The sequence below is a fragment of the Falco rusticolus genome, chromosome 2, assembly GCF_015220075.1.
Source record: "Falco rusticolus isolate bFalRus1 chromosome 2, bFalRus1.pri, whole genome shotgun sequence".
NCBI classification, from domain to species: Eukaryota; Metazoa; Chordata; class Aves; order Falconiformes; family Falconidae; genus Falco; species Falco rusticolus.
Window position 1 is genome coordinate 64,685,822 of NC_051188.1, and position 18,186 is coordinate 64,704,007.

The 18,186-nt window shown below is 43.4% G+C and overlaps 2 protein-coding genes across 10 annotated transcripts in view; one reads left to right on the forward strand and one right to left on the reverse strand.

Annotated features, from left to right (window-relative positions):
* Window positions 1-247: 247 nt before the first annotated feature.
* PCID2 (PCI domain containing 2) lies at window positions 248-13,579 on the reverse strand. 2 transcript variants are annotated; one of them, XM_037375841.1, is made up of 15 exons: window positions 13,415-13,579; window positions 12,924-13,014; window positions 11,315-11,404; window positions 10,808-10,881; window positions 9,999-10,064; window positions 9,434-9,475; window positions 8,901-8,955; window positions 7,154-7,257; window positions 6,324-6,399; window positions 6,058-6,199; window positions 4,888-4,988; window positions 2,751-2,824; window positions 2,456-2,581; window positions 2,133-2,256; window positions 248-1,157 (listed from the first exon to the last, which is right to left on the reverse strand). In XM_037375841.1, the coding sequence occupies exons 2-15, from the start codon at window positions 12,963-12,965 to the stop codon at window positions 1,068-1,070; spliced, it is 1,206 nt and encodes a 401-aa protein (XP_037231738.1). In that variant the 5' UTR covers window positions 12,966-13,014; window positions 13,415-13,579; the 3' UTR covers window positions 248-1,067. The 2 variants fall into 2 exon arrangements, with proteins under 2 accessions (XP_037231738.1, XP_037231740.1); XM_037375843.1 differs by lacking the exons at window positions 8,901-8,955; window positions 9,434-9,475; window positions 9,999-10,064; ... (2 more) ...; window positions 12,924-13,014; window positions 13,415-13,579 and adding an exon at window positions 7,467-8,857.
* A 1,019-nt stretch (window positions 13,580-14,598) lies between these two features.
* The window catches only part of CUL4A (cullin 4A), a 40,741-nt gene continuing 37,153 nt past the window's right edge, over window positions 14,599-18,186 (forward strand). For 2 of the 8 annotated variants that reach the window (XM_037375797.1, XM_037375800.1), the window contains exons 1-2: window positions 14,613-14,853; window positions 15,572-15,687. In XM_037375797.1, the coding sequence (XP_037231694.1) occupies window positions 14,676-14,853; window positions 15,572-15,687 (294 nt within the window). In that variant the 5' untranslated portion in view covers window positions 14,613-14,675. Of the gene's footprint in view, window positions 14,854-15,105; window positions 15,185-15,571; window positions 15,688-18,186 lie in introns of those variants that run through there. The other 6 variants (XM_037375796.1, XM_037375798.1, XM_037375801.1 and 3 more) reach the window with 5 other exon arrangements.

An 18,186-nucleotide genomic window follows, 5' to 3' on the forward strand; every position in this document is an offset into this window, starting at 1 on the left:
TTAAATATTGGGAGAAGGAAATTAGGGTTTTTAATTCTTGTTACCTTGAGGTTTCATTCAGCAAATTCATATTATTTCAGCATCCCAACAAGGAAAACTTCTGAACACCAGGGGAACCTCCAAGCCTTTAAATCAATGCTCTCATCACACTAAAAAAAATGCTTCTGTTCATACGTGCTACCTGTTTTCCCTTATGAATCATGTCCACATCAGTTAGTGGGTAAAATAAAACCCAAGTCTCAAAGAGTGGGGGAAAAATGTTTTATTTCCTGTAAAAATAACTTTTAAAACTCAAAACTACCACTCCCCTCACTATGGACAAAGTTATGTTGCATCACCCCAAATAAACAAACAAAACCTCCAAGGTAGTAACACAAAATAATGGATCCCCAGATGCAGAATAAAACAATATCAATAAGCTACTTAAATAAGCTTTTGTTCTTCATAATGAAAATGAAACAAAATACTTCCCAGATTAAAAAAACCCCACAAACCTATCTCTAGGCACATACAGACAAAAATCCCACATTTACTTGAACCTGTAAGTATTGCTGACATAGTAAAGCTTTTGGTGTCAAGCACTTCTCTACTTTTAAGAGAAAGCCTGAAGAGAGTGTTTAATACCAGTAAGATCATTAAATGGACTTAAAAAAAATAATGAAAGAAAACATAATTTCCATTCTGATGAATGGATTAATACAAGTAACAAAGAAGGATACTTCTCTCTGAAAGATAAATCCAGAAATAGTAATACAAAGTACTTTTATAAAAAAGCGTTTAAGCAGTTTGGAAGGAATTTGGAATGCTTTGCTTTATTTCTTCGTAAAATACTTTGAATGATCTAGACAGTCTGCAGAACGTATCATTGAAAAGTTAACATTGCATTCCAACACGCTTTGTAACACTGGCAGCCTTGGCCATTCTGGGAAAGGAGCCACAAACAGCTCCTGGTACTCCAGTCCTGGACATGAACCAAATAATTTACAGTGTTCTCAGGGTGATTAGGAGCAGCTCCACTGGACAAAGCTGAGTATCTGAGAGGTACTTGCATGGATAAGATGCAACACTCAACACACTGTTGACAGCGGAGGAAATGGGTTTTGCTTACTGACCACAAGCTTTTGATGCTGATGAGATATATAGCCTTTAATGTGACCCTGGCAGGAGAAAAGGACAGCGTTAGTACTAGAAGCTGGTAACACAACGCCCACCACCCCAGCTGTCTTCAGATTACATCAAGCAAAGACATGTAGGTACAGTCAATCACCACTGCACTACTGTACTTTGTATCTATAAGGATCCAATTTATGCAACTGGGTCAACTCAAAGTAAGCAGAAAGTTGGAACCACAACCACGTCTGCATACTAACGGTGCTGTCAGACAGAGCCTGCTGTCAGGGCCCCCTACTGTGCTTGCTTAGGTTTCCTTGAAGAGACAGAGCTCTACAGAAGCATTTCTGAATTTACTCTTGCTCACTTTAAAATGAGGATTTTATCACTATTCCATACCAAATAAAGTAAATTACACAATACTTCCTTTTCAGACATAGTGTGTAACACTGAAAAAAATCTTCCAGTGACCTAATCCCACCCTTTGTTACTGCTAGACCAAATAATCTGTCTCAGAAATAGAGAAGTGGTTCATTTCCTTGCTAACACTGCAATGCTGCTCCAAAATCTCCGATTTATTAGAAATCTCCAGATTTCAAGCCTTTATCTGTTCACAAATAGTTGAGATCCACTTAAATATGAAATAAAACCAAAGAAATCTGGTTTTCATTTTTTCTGATGTTAGAATGTCAAGAGTCTCCCCTACTTCAAATGCGGAAGGAACAAATCCCTTTTGGTCCCAGATACAATTATCATATTTTTGAATCAGTATTTATGCGTATATAGAAATGTTAGTACTAGATTTGTAATGTAAAATTCAACTTCCGTTTAACTGGCTCCTGCAAAAGAGGCACCCCTCAGGGCAAACGAAAACATTTCACTTGGGGCACAAGTCAATCAACTTTTTTACACAAGAACACTGGGATTACTGATATGTTTTTGTAATGAACTTTTGCTCTCTACCCAATATATTTTACTGTCTGAAGTCTGGAAGGACCAGACAGCAAGCGGTCATCACATACCATGTATATAAGGTTAGCTAAAATGCACTGGACTTCATCAATATCAACATCATCTACTTGCATGAATTTCAAGGCAAACAGAAAGGCGTCTAGAGATAGCTGATGGGTTTTGAGTAGTAAGTATCTGAAAGAAACAACAGGGAAAAAATCTGTTATTGAGAAACGATCACTTAAAAATTCTGGTTCTTAGAAATATGGCCTTTCTATAATAAATTCACTTTAACAGGAATTCAACTCTCAGAGAGAACCAAGGAGCGATCTCAGTCCTAGGTGAAACTGTATTAAATATGCTTTTGCAAAAACATAGCTTTTGTTACACTTACACTTTCTTGAAGAGATTTCTGTATGTGATGATTTTCAGCTTCTCAAGGATAAGAAAGATTCCACATCGAATAAAGAAGGTCTCATGCTTTGTCAGAGCATCATTCAGTAGGAGAAGATTGCCTTCGCTACAATGATGAAGAAATGAAAACATGAGAGGGTCTCACCCAAACGAGAAAAGAACTTGCTTGACTTGGTAGGAATATCCTCCCCTTGCCTTCCTCAGTCATCCCAAATAAATGGATTTTACTTATTACTTTTTCAACTAACACACAGCACAATAAAAAATCATCATACCTCACAGCCTTTGTTACTTCAGCAAACTGCATAAGGTCATACTTTTTTAAGAGCTGAACTGTTGGCATATGGCCCTGAAAAATAAAGTTTCCACGTTTTCCAGGGTAAAGTCAAATGCCTTTTAAATGTAATCTAGTAAGCTATAAAAACATTTGTTAGAGAAGAAAGACTCTAACATGGTATTATCCAGTAATATTTAATAACATTTGAATATTATAATATTAAATTATTTTAATATTTTAATAACAAGAGTTTAATAATTTTTTTTGCTACAGAATAAGACATGAATAAAAATATGTGTAAGACAACCCTTGTAGCTCAAGTCATGGTAACATGGTTTAGGGAATTTTAGTATTTCTTAATGTTGGGGAACAGTTCTCACACTCGTAAAATCAAGATCCTGTGACATGAGGCCTAGGCAAATCCAAATTTTATGTCGTGGGGCTGTATGATTTCATCTGCAAACAGAAGAACCATGGGAATCCCAAGCATTACTAATAATATGCAGTATTTCACATTGTCCAGTGCTAGCTCAGTCTGTACCAGAATTTTTTTTCATTATGCCTCTATGCAGAAATAAATATGTCCCCTCAAAAAAACAAACTAAAATAAAACAAAGAGATGGAAAGTTTAAGTTTAGAGAAACAAAATCAATTCTCATTGCTAGATCAGGTAAGACCGAACCAGCTACATTATCAAAAAGAAACTTGTTGTTTTCCCCCTGCACAGGAGAGATCAGATTGCACTCTGACTTGGGTCAGACTTTAAATTTAGTTACCATCATGCTGTGCTGTTGCTACCTCCTTTCCTGGTTGGAGGATTAGCTGAGAGCAGAACTCAGCTGCATAGTTACTGAGAGCTGCTAGGAATAAAAAAAACCCCAAAACATCCAAGCTATTTTAGTACAGTTTAAGGTTAGTGTTAATGTTTGGGCTCTGATACAGTGACCTTTATCTGGTTCTTTAGCACCTCTTGTACACGAGAACTGTTCCAGAAAAGCCACAGTAATTCTAGGCACTAATGGACCCACCAGTTTAAGGCACCCAGTCAGGACTGGGACGAAGCTTTTAGGAAGACTGTTAGGTTTCCCTTATCAACCCTACCGTTGATTGATCTGAAACCAACCAGTAAGAAAGTCAATAATTAAAAACAGAAGCCAATTATCACGCCCACTGTGCTTCCCCTTTATGCACTTGACACTGCAAGGGACTGGAAAGGGAGCACTGAATGGAAAAGGGAGGATGGTCATAAACAGGTTGGGGCAAAGGCAGAAGATGGCAACGCACAGAAGCGGGTGATAATGACATTCTCCATAGGCAACTTTGGTAATAGAGCCAGGAACAGGAAACTCTAACATCTAGTTCTTGTCCCCCCAGTTACACTGAATCACATTGTTAACATAATCCCACTAACTCAGGGATACACAAATGCTAGCACAGCACATGGGAAAGGACAGGAACAAGAAATGGAGATATGCTTAACTTTCTAATAGAAAGATGAAATGATCAAATAGTAACCAGTCTTCATTGATTTGTTCAAAATCAAAATGCTCTACTTCATGACCCTTCTGACATGCCTCAAATGGGCAAATGTACAAGGTGCAAGCAGAAAACCCAAAGATAGGAATCCTTTCACTTCTGTGGCAAACTCCCCTCAACAGTCTTCAGCCATGTGTTTGCACATCCTCCTTCCCTTCACCAGGTGAAAGAAGCAAACAGATTTGTACTAGTGAATCCACACATTCTCTGGCCCATCTGTACACCAGACAGGCACTCTGCTACATGATGTAAGTTGCACTGTTAAATGCTTCCCCAAAGAACTCAAATTTATCTTTATTACAGAGGTAACCTCAGTTGCATCTTTAGGAGGGGTAGGAGGAAGGTAGGGGGAAAGGAGGCTGGGGGTTTTGTTTGTTTGTTTGGGGTTTCCGCCCCCCTCTTTTTTCTTTCTTTTGTTGCTACAAATGGCAATTCAATGTTTTTTGTCCTCACACAACAAAGTGTGCATATGCTGGCTCTTATGGCAGTTAGGCACAGAAAGCCTCTGAATTCCAGTAAGGGAAAAATAAGAACAGTACTGAGCATCAGTTTGGTTATCTGTCCCTAAAAAAGTATTTAGAACTGTAACATCTACTCACCAACAACATTTTTACTGGAAGCAGGTAGATCAAAATCATTCTTTTGTTCTTCTGGCTTGAGCGGTGACAATGCTCAAAGGCAAACGACAGATACTCTTCAGCTGCAGACAAAAATAAGAGTGCTAGTAACATGAGTCAACAACAAAAATGGATTAAAACTGTAACACAAATTCTGGGCTCAATGTCCATCTCTAGCTTGAACCCATGACATTTGAAATTCTATTAAAAAAAATATCACACCAATCAAAATACATTAAGAAAAAAATACAAAGTATTACCAGAAAAGTATGTCCTCCTTCAGAAAGACAAAGAAAACCTGTCAAGGTCTAGATGTCAGAGGTAATAGCCACAAGCAATATTGGAATTTTCAGCTCATTTTAGTAATATTATGTGCTACTATTACAGGAGGGGAGAATCTCAAGAAGCGGTGATGCAACCAAACTCTATTTTCTAAATTCATAGCTTAGGTTCTTCAGTGGATGTAAGCTGCATGCGATGCACCCACCTGCTGAGCTGCAGAAACATGCCAGTGAGATCACGCAGCATGACAACATGAAAATCCCTCATCACTTTTCACTAAAAGAGGGCAAGCCTGAGAGGCAGAAGACACTGTATAGAGTAACAAAACCAGCTCCAAAATAGATTTTGGTCAGGGGCTTCAGTTAGCAATGAAAGTTGTGCAACTTGCCTCTAGAAGCATTTCTACTAATGACTTTTAGAAATCTCAGAAATGCCATTTCTACACCTTCCAAAACATGCACTGAGAAACTAATTCTACAGTACAGGTTGGTGAAGATTTCCTACATGGCATACAGCAACTTCAAGAGGACAAGAGAGTCGCAAAGCCTCCTTTGTGAAACATTCTACAAACCTGTTCTTTCGGATGTTCATACATTTTATTATGCATGCACATAATGCATAAGACTACAAAGAACTTTACTGACACAAATATTTTAAAACTGGGCATATACTACAATCAGAATTGTCATGTAATCTCACCTCCGACCTGACTCAGCCTAGGGGCCTTGGATCTTTCAGCGCGACCTTTGCTTTGATCAATGCAAACACAATTGCACCTTCTACACACATTTTGAGTCACGCACACATGACATCAGCCAGACTTCACACCAAGCAGCAGGACTTTAAATCTATCTTATTGGCACACAGTACCTTGCTTAAAGTCACTGTCAAACATGGCTTTGCGTCCAACATAATATCGGTATGTCACTCGCTGTGCCATACTATATTCATCTTTCAGATTTGAGCTGTCAATTGCTCTAATTAAGGGCTTACATAGATGGAGCTTGTTGATCTGTTAAAAAAAAAAAAGATTTAATTTTAATCAGAGAGTTTAGATAGATGGTATCATACAAAAAAGGATGGGTTTAACTTAGAATATGAAATACAAAACACAGCTTACCAGACTTGAACCCTACCTTAAAATAAATTTTAAACAGCTGATTCACAAGAAATAACATTCCCCACTTTTTGGAATCCTCAATGCCTGCTCGACTGTCATAAGAAGAGAAAAAAGAAAAAAACCTACTAGTATTGAACATTGTAAGAAAATAATGATTTTGTCGCGGTTCAACCCCAGCCAACAACTAAGTACCACACAGACATGTGCTGTTCGTCCTTATGGTAGATTCCCTCCACAGATATTTCATAGATTTTTAGGGTAAAAATAAGTGTCTGAAAATAAAAGTCAGGGCCACACTCCTTCCATACCAGCACTGTCAAAACAGAACATGTTTCCATCCTAAACAGCTCTGCTACATTTTTTCAACGTAACAGAAAAATGCCATGCAAAATATTATTCATCTGCATCAAGGTCCTCACTCCAGTCTGCAGGTAACACATACGCTAGCATAGCAGTTGCTTGTAACATTCAAGGTGAAAGATTTTCTCCACCTAAAAAGTGTTGAAACTGCCAAGACTGGAAACCAGAGAGTGACCTCTTTTTCACCTGATTACAATGAAGCAAACTTGACAACTAAGAGGGCACAAAAGCATTAATGATCTTTCCTGAGAAACAGGGACATAATTAGTTCCTCCCAACAACATCTGCTAGAAGCATTAAACCTGAAGGGAGGCCTCTCCAGCTGTAGTTAATAGTCAACAGGGAACAGACTATAAATGAGAGGAAACGAGCCTCAAATGTTCATTCTTACCTAGATACAGACTTAGTAAGTGGGAAAATCTTACAAAGTTCAATACGTTCTTAACAATTTAATAGTCCAAGTTCTGTAAAGGATCTTTCACTTACGTGTCACTGGCACAGACTCGAAAACAGCTCATCAGCAGTTCTGCTGCTTTTTCCAACATGTCACCAACTTTGCTCTTCCCTTTCTTCACTAGCTGTTGATCTGCCTATCATTACACAGCAAGAAACAATGTGTAATTCTACATACTGTTTTGTTGCATGTAAACAGTTCAATTCCTTAATACAACATTTTATAAAGTATTATAGCAATAAATTTTTCATGCCTGCTATCCCCCAAATCTAGAAGGCAGTCAAGCTCACAGAATAAAAGAAAAAACCTGGAGAGCCTCCTGAACATGTACCAAACCTAATGCACAGGAGGATTGTCCACAGCTGTATTGGAGCACTACACTTCAACAAGTCTTCAAAGACCAAGAGTCTTGCAAAAAAAAATGTCTTTTGAAAAAAGCAGACTAAAATGATTACCAGTTACAGAGTTTGAGGTTTGGAATTTATAATTAAGCTTATTACTACAGCCACAAAGGCTGTATTTTATTTCTAAACCATATTCTACATTTTCTAGCAGTAACACACACTGCTAGGACCTGGGACTTTCAGAAGAAATGGAAAACATATGTCATAGCAGCAAGAGAAAAAAATAAATGAGTTGCCAACACATGGGAAAGATCTATGCACTGATTAATGCAGAACTTAAACAATAAAGAAGGGCAGGGGGGAAATGGCAAGTAGATGTTTACTGTGTGTTTTCTAAAAAGTTTTACTGTAATGTTTGCATTCTCACTAGCTGAAATGTAAGGAAAAGAAATGGAAATGCATCCTCTGCTGCAGAAGTCTTCTCTGCATCTGCACCCTTTGAATATACTGAAGTTAGAAGAGTTCAAACACTTCCAGTACGACTGATCCCACTGTCCCACTTTCCCCTTTCTCATACATCTCAGATATACAAATTTGCCACATTCAGACTGAGAATTGAGACTTCTTACAGAGCAGGCACACAAACACAAAAAGTATTACCTGTGCAAGCATATCAAATGTGTCATTTTGTGGGTGTGTGGGCACAAGAAAGTGCTGAGTGGACAAATGCTGAAAACACTGGATATTGTGAAAACATTGGATATTGTCAAACTCTAACCTAACTGGAACTCTAGCTTCACCTCTTCAGGTAAAGTGAGTAGGAGCAAGATCACAACCCTGCCACTTACCTTGGCCTAGCAGTTCTCAACAGATCCCTACACAAGCTACTTCAATTCACTAGCCTGAGAAAAATAATGTAAATTGGGCGGTTTTTTGCTTATCAGCAGCTGTATCAGCTCAGCAAGGGCTCCAATGAGCATCAAAAGCAGTACACAAAGCTGGAAATAGGGAAAAGAGACAGAAACTTCCCTCTTCAGATGGGGTGAGTGGTTAGATTATCTCAGTTGGCTGAGATATCTCCACACTTACAGAGATCTCCACCAAATCCCAAGGATAACACCTGGAAATAGTGAGTAGTGCCACCATGCTACTCTATAAAGACAGTACTTAATCACTTCATATGCTCTAAGCAACTGCTGTGAGTTGCATGCAGGTCCTTAGAACCTCTCTAGTTCAAGCTGCAAATCAAGATGGGCACACTAAGCAACCTAGTTTTTCAATAGGACTGGATGAATTTAGTGTGTCAACAAAATCTGAAACAATGTGTTAAACAGTACCTAGCAAAAACTAGGCTATGTAATGATGTCTAAAATATTTCCACCATGGAAACTCCTAACAGAGAAAAGTAACAAGCCTGTTAATCAGATATACTTACATTATTAGCAAAAATTCGAAGATCAAGGGCTACAGCATACATAATAGGTAAAGCCCTAGAAAAGTAAAACACTGTATTTCACATGTACAATTCATGCAATGTGAGACATGAGAAACAAACTTTTTTTTTCCTAGTTGGTCATAAAACTAGAAAAGTATACATTCATCTTTAAATAAGAACTATGCACTTTTAAAAAGGAAAGACTTTCAAGACCTCAGAATTTCAGAAATACTACAATGGAGGAAGAATTAATTCTGAAACCTTTTTTACTGTGGCTTTAACAAAACACCATCTCACCTTGAACAAAATCTTTACATTTACTTATGGAGCATTCTACGTAATTAAGCTCAGGTGTTCAGTTTTCACACTTTTGGACCTATAAACCCAAACAGGCAGCAAAACTAACTAGGCTGCATTTAAGTATCACTGGAGATAAATAAAAACTATAGGCACAATTTTAGTTTGACTACCATGGTATTGTACTAGGGAAAGATGACAGTCTAGTTTCTAGCAGCTCTCTATGATGCACTCACCAGTTTTCTTCTTTATGTGCCTGAAATGCTCGCAGGAAGGATGTATTGTATTTAGGAGAATTTCAAATGCTATGAAGTTAAGCACATATTTAAAAACCAGCAGTTTAATGGTACTGTATATTGCTACATGAAGGGGTAGAAACCAAAAAAGCAGGAAGTACATGAGGAGTCAGGATGCAAAGGCACAGTAGGGAAGTATGTGAGCACAGCCACACACTCCTCCGTGTGGTAGTAGCAGTAAGAAACACTGGGCACTTAAAGAGATAAGATGGCTTTCTTTATAGGTATCTTCCCCTCTAGTCAAGGACAAACTGGGAGGTGTATTAATGATCTAAGGGTTTCCTATGCTGTGTGAGAAATTAATTTTCTATTCTAGAGCCAAGTGACAAGTCCTACAGAAAGCTGAGTGTACCTGGACTTCCTTGCTTAAGAACCTACACAGCTGAAGTGTATTTGGAAGCAGACCACACTCCATTAGATTTTGAAAGGGGTAAAGATAACTTAGCCTACAAGACGACACACAGTTCATCTGAAAACAATATACGAGTTTCATGGAAAAGGATATTGGACAATAACTGTTTGGCATTTGTATGCTTCTACGAAGTCATGGTTTCCAACAGCGTAAGTACACCTGCCAAAGAAAAGGTGTATTAGTGCATCAGGAAATATCATATACCTAAGACAAGTATTTCTTTTTTGCTTCTTACCAGGCATAGAGCTTTACAGTTTATTTAAAAGAGGCACAGAAATATGATCAGAAACGTTCCTAACAAAATGGAGCAAGTATTTTAACACAGCACTAAGCCTGATAATTGTAGCAAACTGATCCGAGAGGTGAACAAGGATTTGTTTCTCTAATATGGACAGTACAAACTGTAATATGCTAATGCTTATTGAACCTGCCACCAAGATTAGCACAAATAAAAAAATTTCCGTGACTGTTGAAAGTGAACTGAAGACTGTGTTAATGCAGATTTTTTTTAAATAAAAGCCTCACAGAATTACTTGGGTCCTAAAGCTGTCTTAAGAGTACTTCTAGAACTAAAATTCCCTTTTAAAAACACCTACTTCCCTTACTTATTTCACTGTAAATTCTTGTGTAGCTAGTAAATGCAGAGCAAAGGAAACAGCAAACACCTAAACGAAAGCTGTGTCAATGGCTATACGCAGATGACTGCCAGGTACATGAAACAAACTTTACGTGGAGAGGAGAAAGGTGGTCTTTATTTCCTGCAGTTCTAGCATTATTTGTAAGAGTAATAAATACCAAGTTTTCAGATGTAAGCCCTTTAAAATAACTAAGTAAACCCAAGGATTTCCTTCATCCCTGCTGGATACCTCACAACTGACTTTACATTCCCAGTCCATCTTTACCTTAAGTGGGCTGCAAACATTTCATCATATGGTGGTTCCAAAACTTGTTGACACTTCTCCTCTGGAGTTGGAAGCTAAATACAGAATAAATTAATGAAACATTAAAGGAACATCCAATGCACCAGAAACAGAACACCATATGGATATTTTGTCATGGCAGTTTTATGCATATATGACTGCTACCTGTCAGTATCTTATGTTACATTAATAATCACAGCCAGCATAATGAATTGCTAGCATGCATTCTGTCTCCAAAACCTGATCAGAGCTAGTCTTAAATAAAAGCATCTGAAACACATATATCACAAACGCTGGAGCCTGGCTACCCACTGTTTCTTTGTAGTCACTTCCACTGTGCCACGTTACTAACTAACGTAGACCTGGCCAGAAGGTCCTGCTCTGGCCTATGAAACATCTCTGAGGTTTGTTTCCAATGGAAAGGAAACCATATAAAGAGCTAAGAAAACCAAAAGCAAAACAAAAGGAAGGTCAAGAACAGATTCTCACCTGTAGCCTTGGGTTGGCAACATGTGGATGTTTAAATGATACTAATTCTGCGCAAAATTGTCCATCTCTGCTGTCAATGGCTTCTTGTACCTACCGAAGAAAACAGACATATTACAGAATCGAATCTGGCCACAGCCACACATATTTACACATGACAACAGAAGCCATGTTCTGTTACCAAAACATGTTACCACTGTTCATCAACATCAATACCAACTCAAATGTGAGTTTTTAAAGGTTTAAACCAGAACTAATCAACATTGTACTTTCAATAGACCCGTTTTTCACAAAAGTATCAAGGGAAGGTAAGGTGAACACTATTGGTTTTCTCCTTATTTGTAGGATACAAGCAAACCAGAGACTCTCCAAACAACTTGGGTGGGTTTAGCATCATAGAACAGGAGTTGTGAGCCAGATTTGGTTAAGCTTTTAAAATTCCAGTTACACTTACAGGCATCAAACATAAATGTGAAGGCATAAACAATCTTTGAGTAACGCATAAAAATGAAGGCAAGTAGATTAAATGCATAGCTATCATTCCAAAGGCAATGTCTGGTATTAGACTAGCATCTGTATAGAATACTGTTGAAACCTGTCAGGACTGTAAATGTTATATTCTGTGGGAGAATGGCTTAATTCTGCTTCCTGCTCAAGATAACTCCTTGTAAAACATAGTGTCTGAGCAGCTTATTGTGACGTCAAGCTAGAAACTTCTTCAGTTGTGGAAGTAGTTTTAGATATTACTTCTTAAGAGTTCCTTTCCCACTGCTTGTGCTTTATTTTTCTGGTTTGTGTCCTGACAGGAAAAGAAGAAAAAAAAAGTTTGCTGCGTGGAAAATTCATACCAAATGGGAAAAATCATAGACTAAAATAGCAAAGGAAGCAGGAAAAGAGTGAAAACCAACTGCTTAAACTCCTTCAGAGACTGATGGGGTTTTTTAATGTAACGGAGAGCTAATTTTTTGTTTTGGAAGTAGTTTTTCTTATTAAATGTAGAATGGACTGGCAACCAGACAAGATGCCGAACTTTCAGAGCATAGCACTGTCCTGAGAGATCTGAGCTGCTCCAGTTTTGAGACTAAAACCCAAACAATTACTGGTTTTGTGCCCTTCAATTGACTTGAATGATCTTGACCAAAGCGAGTATGATGGTAACAAAGATGGAAATAGACAGTTCAGGAAGAAGCAGTAGGAGTGGTCACACTAAAAGCTTGACAGTGAGGGTTCTGCCCAGCTGCCCTCATGACCCTGCTCCTGCCTATCCTCCACGCCACACACAGCGTCTCTGCACTCTGTATTCCTTAAATCCCTGTATTTCTTGAATCCTTGAGCTGCATTTGTTACTACACAGACACAATCCCACTACATCAGTTCTTATGGATAAATTACTTCACTATCCATTATATCAGTAACCATTGCACTTCAGGAATTCCAGCTACACATCCTTGGCACGCAGCTGGTATACTCAACACAGACTGAAGTATATTCCTTTACCATGTCACGTGTTCTAGGTTGATTTATTTCTTAAGGAAGAAAACATATTTACAGCAAACAAAAACAGATGCACACTCTAACATGTGCCCACAAATAACAAGAAAAACTTGCTTACTTGCTGCAAATACTGATTTATGGTGATGTGCGCCATTAACATGTAAGTAGATGAGGCAGGATTCGCAAATGAAACGCAGCCGTATCACATTCTGCAAAATAAACGGGAGTTTCCGGAACAGCAAAGCGAGAGCATCCCATCACAGGTGCCCTCTCCCCTCCGAGGGCACACGGGGACTTCATGGAACCTCTCGGTGGCGGGCAGCTGCTGCCAGCCTGCGCCTACACAACCACGGGGAAAACGGCGCAGAGCCCAAACCCACGCTGCCGGCCGCCGGACACCGCGCGGAGGGGAAGAGCCCTGGCGCACAGGCCCCAGGGGAGCGGAGCGCCCCGGCAGCCGGCGGGCCCGAGGCGGAGAACAGGCATCGGGGGGGCAGGAGGGCGGCGGCGGGAGGCGCCCCCCCCCTCCGCCCCCCCCCGCACCCCCGACGGCCCCGCAGCCCCTCGCCCCCCGCAGCCCCGGCCTGCCCTGCCCCCTCGCGAACCCACCCTCAAGCCACGGCACGGTACTTCCGGCAATGGGACAAGCCCTTCCGGCAACTTCCGCCGCACTTCCGGTACCCGGCAGGGCACGGGGCGCGAGCCAGCAGCCAACCCAGCAGCCAACCGGCGCGCGCGCGCCCCGCGTCCGAGGGGCAGCGGGAGCGACGCGGCGAGTCACGTGACACCCACCCCCCAGCGGTAGATGCTGCCGCGCTGCTTCTCCGCCCACAGCGGTGCCCAGGAGGCGGGGCCTTTCCCCAGTAGCCAATGGGAACGCGCGATGGGCGGTGCCGAGGGCGTGCGTCAGCGATAAACCTCGTGTGCCGGGGCGTGCTGCACGTTCGCGGGCTGCGGGTGGGTGGGTGCGTGGGCTGGCAGTCGTGCTGCTGCAGGTTCTCCGCCCGCGGGGGGTTGTTGGCATCGTGGGAGCGGTGGCGCCTGCTCGCCGTTGTCCCCCCTGCCTCCTGAAGGAAGAGAGTGGTAGCCTCCGTGTGCCGGGGGCCCCGTGTCGCTTGCCCAGGAGAAGCCCCCGGGCCCAGCCACCCGCCTCCGTGCCCAGCCGGCCGTGCTGCCGGGGAGCTCCCTCCCAGCTGCGGGCGCTCTGAGCTCGGGACCAAAAAGTTAAATCAAGTGTTTAACTCCGCAAACCACGGCGACACGCGGCTCCTGCCGGGCGTCAGGCGTGTGACACGAGGGCGCGGCCAGGCTGCGCCTGGGCCAGCCGGAAGGCCCGGCCGGGTCGGGGGCCACCGCTCACCGGGGCGCGGGCGGGCCCCGCGGGGGGGGAAGCTGCTCCGGTGAGGCCGGGGTCAGTGTGGGGAAGGCAGATGCTGCTCCGGCGGCCCCTTGGCGCGGTGCCGCTCCGCGCCGGACACCAACGAACAGCGCCAGGAGAGGCAGGGGGCACCGAGGGGCTGCGAGGCGGTGGCGGGGAGCCGCCCGCGGGGGCTGCCCCGGCGGGCGCGGGAGCCATCTTGCGAGCGGGGCTAGCGGTGCCTGAGCGCCGGGAGCGGCCCAGGCGCGGGCACAGACCCAGACCCAGCGCCCCGCGGCCGGCTAGCCTGGCGGCCGGGGCGGCTGGAGGCGGGCGGCTGTCAGTGCCTCCCGGCCCGGCGGCACTTGGCAGCCACCCGCGGGCAGCCGCCGCGGTGGGGGAGGGCGGCTGGGTGGCGGCGGCGGCGGAGGAGGAGTGGAGCGGAGGCGGGGACCAGCCGGGCCGGCCCAGCCCAGCGTCTTGCCCCGGCCGGACACAGCGCCCGGGGCGGAGATGGCGGACGAGCCCCAGAAGAAGCCGCACTTGTCGGCCTTGGTGGGGCACACCAACGGGCTCACCAAGCCCGCCTCGCTGGCCGCCGCCACCCGCGCCGGGGGAGGAGGCGGAGGAGGAGGGGGAGGGGGAGGCGCGACCGCCTCTTCCAAGAAACTCGTGATCAAGAACTTCAGAGGTGGGTGCGGGCCGGGCCCTCGGCCCCAGCAGGTGCGCCCTGCCCCGCCGCCCGGCCCCGGGCCCGGCCCGACCTTTGTTTACCGCGGGCCCGGCCGCTCCCCGCCCCATCCCCGCGGCAGGCAGAGTCCGCGGCCCGGCCGGGTCGGTGGCAGGGGGGCCCCACCGCTGTCACCCGCCCCGCCGCCTTATCTGGGCGAGGGGAGGCTGCCGCCGGGCTGATAACCCTCCCCGCTGCCGTCCCCGTGGCAGTCCGAGGGCTTGCGGGCACACGCGTGGGGCTCCGTGCGTGGGGGCAGCGGGAGGAGCCGCGCAGCGACGACCTGCGCCCTGTAGGCAGCGGGCAGAAAGCCACCTTAGTGTCAGGACTAATTAAAGCAAGGCGAGGGTTACCTTGCTAAAAGTAACGCGGCGGTAACACGCAGCCCTGTGGCCGGAGCGGCCCCAGGCCGGCGGCGGGGCCGGCGCTGCCTCTGCCGGGCAAGGTCCGCACCCCCGCCCCGGGAGCACGGCGTGTGCGGGGCCGGCCGGCGGCGGGCTCCGCTGCGCCCCGCAAAGCTTTCTGCGCCTCGGGTGGAGCGAGTAGCCCTCTCCTTGTGCCAGACTCTGAGCATCAAGCACAACACGGCTTGGCAAGGCTTAATGAGGTGGGGTGAGCGGGATTGCTCAGGCTCCCGTTGGGTGGCTAGCTTTCAACTACCTGTTATCTTCCTTCACAGAAAGACCCAAATTACCAGATAATTACACTCAGGACACCTGGCAAAAACTTCACGAAGCGGTGGGAGCCATACAGAGTAGCGTTTCTATTAAATACAACCTTGAAGAGCTCTACCAGGTAAGGTGCATAGGGGTTTTTTTTCTGTTGAACAGAAGAAAAATTAACTGCTTTAGGATTTGCACACGTTTAATGTAACGTGTTTCAATTTGTTAAAAGCTGATCATGTTTCCTGAACTGTTCACTCCATACTTTGTTTCTAGTTAGTTGGATGTATCGGTTCCTTGGAGAACTACCAGAGTCAGGGCCCCTGAAAAAGCAGTTTGTGTTGGGAGATGTAGGAAGCTGTGCCTGGGCTGGCCTGAGGTTTAAGTCTTGATCTCTTCTACACAGTGCCAACTCAGGGTGCTGGAAACAGGGTGTTACTCTCACTGGGTTATGCAGATACATATTTTGTGATGATTCCTCTTTTGTGTGTGCTGTGGACTCTTGTGAATAGTAATGTTGACATATTTGTTATTATTAGATAATAACAGTTAGCCTTTTGACATCAGTGCCCTTTGGGGAATTAAAAAGAAGCGTGACTGAGTGCGCAGCAAACTGTCAGTTTATCTGTGTTTCAGATTACTGTCACATTTTCATAACAGTTGTGATCTTAATTTTATTATTGAAGTGGTGAAAAAATATCTGGAATATTTGGACTACTGGAGCAGGGGCTAGGGAGGGTAAAAGAAAGATATACTTGTTTCCTTCTGCTTTCTCCATTTATATATGGTTTAGTTCTGTGTTATTTTAAGTGTATGTGCTTTCAGGTATCTAACAGCAGTAGTAATTTTTTACAGTGATGTTATAAAAATTGCTGATGCACTAAGTTGTGCTATGTAGTTTTAGTTAGTTTTCAGTTTTCTGTGAGTGCAGGTGTTTGATCTGCAGATATGGATGCCATCGCCAGATCAAGACTGAGGACATTATTATACTCACCTGAAATTTTCTAAATGTTCATTTGAGGTAGGTTTGATGTTGTCTGCAAAGTGCAGACTATAAAGGAGGAGAAAGCCAGCAGTCCATATTGGTTCCATGCTCAAGAAAATCAGGATGAATCTGAGAACTGACTATACTTGTCTCTGTGATTAGTTAGGGTATGTAATATATGGGTCTAAAATGGCTGATTATGTAAATACCTATTGACGTAATATAATTTATTCCCTTTAGATAGATGACTGGACTGTGATAAATTCATCTATTAACACTTGCAGGTTTGCAGGTTTTGAATTACATAATACATTTTAAGGTTTTAAACTCAGCATTTGAAAAATCCTGCATTTTTATGCCTAACTAAAGAAAAAAAAACAAACCCCAAACCACAGATGCTTTGAGCATTACTTAACTTGTTTTCAGAAGCTCAGAAATGAGATTATGGTAATATAGCTATGAAATCGTCAGGGTAGAGACTGGAGTTTTGGCAGAGGAAGAGGAGAGAGATTTCAGATAAACTATGAAGGGAGAACCATACTTCCTGCTTTTTTTCTATTTGCCTGCTTATTTGTAAAGACTGCGCAAGGCCAGTCCAATAATCTGTAAGGCAGTGGTGCAAATCAGCAAGATTTCTGCACAGTGGGTGGTGGCGGTCAGTGTGGCTATGCATAGATAGGTACTTACTCTCCTGCAAAAGGAATAAAAGATGAAGTTCAGCATCCATTGGAAATCTGATCTGTACTTACAGATCGTTGTAACTGCCTGTTGGTGAGCACAGAGTCATCCACAAGGGAAAATTTCTCTGTGTGCATCAGTTCTTACGCTCAGGGTTGGTTTTTTGTTTTTTTTTTTATTATTATTGGAGTCTGACATTATAGGAGGAAGTGAGAGGCCTCCTGGAGTTCAGTGTGGTGAGCAGGCGGGTGTACCAGCCTGCCTTTGAACTTTCTGATTTATTTATTTAATTTGGCACGGTGGCTGAGGAAAAACTGAAGAACAATGGCAAGGCTTGGTGGGAAGCCTGAAGGATACTCCTTTCCAGACATTGGAGGCAGCATGGGATCAGGCATGAAGGTGCTTGGCAGAGATGTCAGTAAGCAATGGGGAGGGTGACAGCCAATTTTTTGTGACTGAAATAGAAATGATGTCTGGGATTGTTGGTAGATTGCACACATTTTGATAGAAGTAGCTTATACTTGATGGGATAGAGAAAGTGGGGCAGTGCAAAGACTTGCCAAGTGAGGAGTGAGTGATAAAAATAATGGAATAAGAAAATTCCCTTTGCAGCAAGGTCCTAAATAACCTGAAATGGGGCAGCACTGCCCTTCTGGAGGACATAGAATAGGACATTGTAGCAGTGAAGGGAAAAAAATGATGGAGTCCTGACCAGACTTTTATTTGGACGGATGGATGGATAGGAAGAGCTATGTCTCAGGAAATATAACAAACTATCTGCAAAATATTATGTGTGAATAGTTTGTTGCTGATGCCGTTTTGCTGATCTGTTATAAGACCAGATGAAAAACCTAACATAGGCGCTGTGTGATAGTGTTTTTTATTTTAATACTGTATCAAAATTGAGGACACCATAGGTGATGAGCATTTAAATAAAATTACATGAGGTAAGTTAGAATTACCCCATGG

What these genes read in the sequence shown, in the direction of transcription:
- PCID2 (XM_037375841.1), bottom strand. Translation starts at nt 12,965, where the DNA reads ATGTTAATGGCGCACATCACCATAAATCAGTATTTGCAGCAA. An exon ending in TGTTTAAAATTTATTTTAAG is followed by an intron (nt 6,200 to 6,323) that starts GTAGGGTTCAAG and finishes TTTTTTTAACAG; the next exon opens with ATCAACAAGCTCCATCTATG. An exon ending in TGACAGTGACTTTAAGCAAG is followed by an intron (nt 4,989 to 6,057) that starts GTACTGTGTGCC and finishes TTTTGTCTGCAG; the next exon opens with CTGAAGAGTATCTGTCGTTT.